Source organism: Antrostomus carolinensis, unplaced genomic scaffold (assembly GCF_000700745.2).
Source record: "Antrostomus carolinensis isolate BGI_N321 unplaced genomic scaffold, ASM70074v2 Scaffold53723, whole genome shotgun sequence".
Lineage (NCBI taxonomy): Eukaryota > Metazoa > Chordata > Aves > Caprimulgiformes > Caprimulgidae > Antrostomus > Antrostomus carolinensis.
In genome coordinates this window covers 1-5,411 of record NW_010306910.1, presented here as the reverse complement: position 1 = coordinate 5,411, position 5,411 = coordinate 1, and the positions used below count along the sequence as shown (strand labels likewise).

The 5,411-nt window shown below is 42.2% G+C and overlaps 1 protein-coding gene across 1 annotated transcript; it reads left to right on the top strand.

The window, feature by feature from the left end:
- Positions 1-30: 30 nt before the first annotated feature.
- Positions 31-5,354, top strand: LOC104522851 (denticleless protein homolog; the record flags this gene model as incomplete). The annotated part of the gene is made up of 8 exons (XM_010165252.2): positions 31-193; positions 1,083-1,181; positions 1,485-1,546; positions 1,638-1,758; positions 2,201-2,266; positions 3,454-3,569; positions 4,250-4,323; positions 5,251-5,354. Coding segments are annotated over 8 exons (805 nt in total), but the record flags the coding sequence as incomplete, so codon positions are not given.
- Positions 5,355-5,411: the final 57 nt, after the last annotated feature.

Genomic DNA, 5,411 nt, shown 5'->3' with positions numbered 1-5,411 from the left:
CCTCGGGGCTCCTGGCGTCCGAGTCCATGATGCCCGGTGCGGTTACGGTCCGTCTGTCTCCTTGCAGGTCCGTCCTCGCAACTTCCCCTGCAGCATCTCTTGGATAGCTACCGGTGCGGCCGGGAAGATGACCACCTTTCTTACGGGGAAACGGGAATGCCGGTCCCGCCCTTCGGCTGTGCCTTTTCTGCAGGTAAAGTCACCGGCCGAAAGCCCCTTTTAGGGGCCAGGGTGTGGGCACCGCTCTCGGCTTTTTTTTTTTAATATGTCTCATGATTTGGTTTCAGTGTCCCTTGTTACAAGGTGAGCTGGTAATAGTGTACTTGCACCTAGATGTGATATGAAGTGGGGGGTGGTGCTCCTAGACATACTGGGGGAAACTATTCCCTTAAACAAGCAACTACAAAGCCTTTATTTTAGAGTCTCTTTGCTTCAGCTTTGCCTGTTTCAAGGTATGTCCTCTTGGTGACAGTACTAGGCTACATAGTTGAAAAATTGGGCTTTGTTCAAATTATATAAAAGATAGAACAGGATGGAGAATAGTATGTAGAAATCAAAGAGGTCCGTGTATGTCACTAGACATGTAGCCTTTCCCGGTGATAAATACATGATGAGTGAAGAAAGTGTGGAAGTTCCTGTGTCTTTAGGACAAAACTCTCTCATCTGTAGCACTCTGGGTTTGGTGTGAGTGTACACCTCACTTCAAGGCAGCATCCTGCTTTCCCAACTCAGATCCATAGACAGTCCTGGAGGCTGTAGTGGACAGGTAATATAGATACAGAAAACTGCAATTAGAGAACTAATTTCACAGCTGGTGAAAGAGCCCATTGTCTCAGAAGTTTCTCCCGGAGCCATTTGATTGCCCATATATAGTAGTTGCTGAATGGAACATCTAGGAAAAAATGCTTGCCAATATTTCTGCATTTTTAACATTAAATTGCTATGTAAATGCTGTTTATTTCACAGCTATCTATTTGCTGTATACCCTATTTAAAGTGTCTGTGGCCCTTCACAAAGTGCAGGGGCGTGATTATGAATGAGCTAGATAAATAATGCACAAATACATTTCAATTTCTTTTCAGCCCCGAATTTGGAGCATGTACTGGCAGTTGCAAATGAAGAAGGATTTGTTAGACTGTATGATACTGAAGCTCAAACTACCAGCAAACTCATCTTTAAGGGTAAATATTATACGGAATGTGATCTTCATTTGATGTGACAAGTATGTGATTTACTGGTATCAAAGAAAGCTTTTTACAAGTCCCCTAAGCATAAATGTGGGCAGTACTTCAATCCTTTCATATAAGTTGTCTTATCCTTTCATATAAGTCTTTTTTACAAAGCAGCAGTGAGGCTGCTCCTGCAACAGCTGTAGTAGGTGAATTGTTCTGTGTTGCCTAAGGCAAGTGGGTGACAAGTTTTCCGATTTCATTGTCTGATGCTGCAATGCACTGAACTAATCTTGGCTTTTGTTTTCTTGCTAGAATGGCAGGCTCACTCAAATGCTGTATTTGACCTTGCCTGGGTACCAGGGGAACACAGGATTGTAAGCAATGTTTTGCCATCTAATTTTATTTCTAATGTTTTAGCAACTGTGTGCAGAAAACGACTAAAGCTTTTTATTTTTTCCTCTGAAGGTCACTGCTTCAGGAGATCAGACAGCCAAGGTGTGGGATGTGAGAGCCGGAGAGCTTCTTGGCATATGCAAAGGTCACCAATGTAGCCTCAAGTCAGTTGCTTTTTCTAGATTTGAGAAAGGTAAATGTTGATGTTCCTTGTTTTCTGTTTTTTTCTTCTTCTTCCTCCCTGGCACACTGGTACTTTTGGAGGTGAAGAACTGAGCCACAACCCAGCCAGTGAAGCAGAACTAACTTGTTGGAACTTCATAGTGACCTGATGCTACCATCTGCACGTTTGATCTTGGACACGTTTAAGATACAACACCTACTTCCATACATAATTGTGTAAATACTCTTCTCATAAGCAGGTTTTTCTACAGAGGTAGTAAAAAAAAGAAGACTAGGAAGAGTAAGGAAACTAGTCAAAAAGCATAGCAGAATAATGCCCTTTTTTTGTGTTTCTAGGACTGGCATCCAAGTGTTGGGGCAGAAGAGCCAGAGGCACATAGATGGCATTGTAGTGCATTCAGTTAATTAAATTAACACTTTTGGAAGCTAATAGCTTTCTTTTTCTCTCTCAGCTGTCTTCTGTACTGGAGGAAGAGATGGAAACATCATGGTTTGGGATACCAGATGCAACAAGAAAGGTAATAGAACTTTCAGATATGTATCATAAAAGCTCAGTATCTTGTGTAAAAATAGTACTCGGATGTACTTGTTCTACTAACGCTTTCAATTACAATATGGGCAATGCTTTAGTAAGAGCATTGGAGGATTGTCAGATACAGCAGTGTACTGTTTTAGTACACTAAAAGGATGGAATAGGTATTTCTTCTACGTAGAATACATTTTTCCTCTTTGTAACAGTCTCAGAGTTGCAGCATAATATACGTGCTGGCCTGATAACACCCCGTGTATTGGTAAGGAAATAAGGGGGTACAAAATATACCCCTGTGTGTGCACAGAGATAGATGGGCTGGGTCAGAGCGCTGAGGTCAGAGCCATCTGAAGGGATGAAGCAAAGCTGGGAAGGCTCCTGCCAGAGTAGGAAAGAAGGCAGAAAGCGCAGGAGCAAAGGACCTTGTGAGTGCCTGGAACAACTGAATATATTGTGGGAACACCTACTAAATGAGCTCATTCTGCTCTTCTCTTTTTATTTCCTAGAGCTTTTCCTTCCCTAGTCAGGTCATGCCCTTATGCATCTTCCCAGTTCCTTGCTCTGTCCCAGTGATTTCCTGGCCGGTGCTGCCAGAACACATCTCACTCTTTCATCTTTCCCAGGTTCCCTGGCTCTTCAAACTGGCAAGTAGGGGAAAAGGGAAGGTCCACAGGACTGAAGTGGAAGGTATAGGAATAAAAGTAGAAAACTTGCTTTGCTCTAGTAAAGCAGTGTGTCTCATAAAGTGAGAAATATCAGACAAAAGGCTAAATAGAAAAATATAATATAGACTGAAAAGCACTACAGACCTTCCTGTGAGTCGCCTTCTGCTTGGGATGAGATGGGTTGCATGCTCCAGCCCAGGATGCATGCTGAAGACCAGACCAAGGGATAATGTTTTCCAAAGGCAGCCTGCCTAGACCAGTTTTAGTTTCAATGTTCATGCTACACTGACCTCTGCAATTTTTTGCAATATATGCTCCCATTTTCTACTGTGTTCTTCTCATCAGTTTCGTATGTAACTAACAATTTTTTTTTTTTCTAGAATACATTAATAATTTTAAAGCTTAGTCTCAGACACATTTTAGAACTTATTCCAAGCTGATGCCTGTTTTATTAAAGTCATAGCAAAATTGCATAGGAACTATTAACTGAGATGTCTTTGATTTCTTTCAGATGGATTTTATAGGCAGGTGAATCAAATCAGTGGAGCACACAATGTAGTTGACAAGCAGACTCCTTCCAAACCAAAGAAGAAGAGGCAGAACCTAAGAGGACTTGCCCCCTTGGTGGTAGGTATCTGGGGAACAAACAAAATGTAGGCCTCTCTTCTGAGGACAATGTTATTCATAGAAGTCTTCCTAAATAATAATCATGAGAAATATTTGCCTTGAATGTGGTAAATGCTTCCATTTGTCTTTGCAGAGGCAGGCTTTTGTGTCACAGTCACTTGCTATGGCTAATTTTAGACATCGTTTAGTTGTCTAACAACTCACCTACTATCAAAGCCATCTTTGTGTAAATGCCATGTGAAAATACATCTTTTTTTTCCAGGGAGGAGAGGAGTGGCCAGCATTCCTTTATTGAGGGGTGAGATAGGGAAGGTTGTTGCTTTTTTTTTTTTTCTTTCTTTCTTTTTTCCCCACCAATTTGACCACACAATTCAGTGCCTTACTGGACTAAGGCCTGGTCTTATTTAATCTATTAAACCTTGTGATGAAGGCAGCCCTCTTACCTCTGGTCTGAAAGGTATAATCTCAAACTAATGCCCAAACACTTACTGCTCAGTGGCAGTTTCCCTAGTGGGAGTGTTGGAAGGATTGTTGTGTCCTAAATGGCATCTGGTATTTCCAGGTTCTCCTGCCTGGCTAGGAAGAGATTTTATTGGTATTCACTTGGCCATGAAATAAGTGGCAAGATCTTGCTGACCTTGAAAGAAAATAAAGTTCTTTTTTTCTCTTTTCTTTTTAAGGATTTCCAGCAGAGTGTAACTGTGGTGCTGCTTCAGGATGAGCATACTATTATCTCTGCAGGAGCTGTTGATGGGTAAGCAGGGAGAATGCCTGCTTTGCTGTCTATTCTGTGTGTTCTTCTTTGTGGCACAAAAAGATTAGATTTTTTTTCTTCTAAGATCACTCAGTGGCCCACAAGGCTAGAGTTACTATTAGGTAGAATCAGCAGAGCTACACTGGCAGCTTGCACTGGCAAAGCTGAATGCCACTTTTCTTCCATACTGAAAATTGCAGCGTTGGGACAAATTGTGCATATGTGGTAAATGCTCATTTTAGTGTCTTAGCTATGGGGCAGAATGAGAGCAGTTCTTATCATCTCTCTTCTCATGGACCTATGGGACCTCACATAAACAAACTATTGTTAGACAGTGAGCTGTTTTGGGATGCAAGTGCGTGGTTGGTGCCTGGGTACGTGTAGGCGTGCTTGAGAAAATGTTGCCTTGAGTTACAAAAGATGCATTCTTTGGGGTGCCAGATCCGTTGAGGCATCTTGGAGCTCAAGCAAACTGTCTCATTGATTAGCATGGAGATTACCCTCTCAGGACTCCTTTCTTTAGCAGGCTCTATGTGGTCAGAGCCTTTCTGAGGCAGATAAGATTAGCTCTCCTGCCTATGGGTCATGAGAGAAGCTTGCTCCTGGAGAGCAAGAAAAAACTTGAAGGACTTAATTTTTTAAGCTACATGTCAGGAGTGTAAATGCATTCTTGTATTTCGTTTTACTAGTTGATGGAAGCTGACTTGCAGGCTCCTGTGTTAGTTACAGAAGACAACGCTGCTTCCTCGTCCATACCCAACAGAGTAATTGTTTTGCTTTCAGCACGTCTCCACTCTGCTCTGCTCAGCTGTACTCCTTAGCACTGCACACCCCTCAGTAATGAGCAACCTGTCTTCCTGTGCTCTTAGAAGGCCCTATCAGCATTGCAAAAGAAATTTTGAAGACACTTGTGCTTTTCTATTTCAGCGTGATCAAAGTATGGGACTTGCGCAAGAACTACGCCACTTACCGTCAGGACCCTGTGCCTTTCAGGTCTTTGTGCTACCCTGGGACCAGTACTCGCAAGCTCGGTAACTTATTGGAAGATGTATTTGTTAAAGTGCAAAGTGAATTTAAGAAGTATTGAC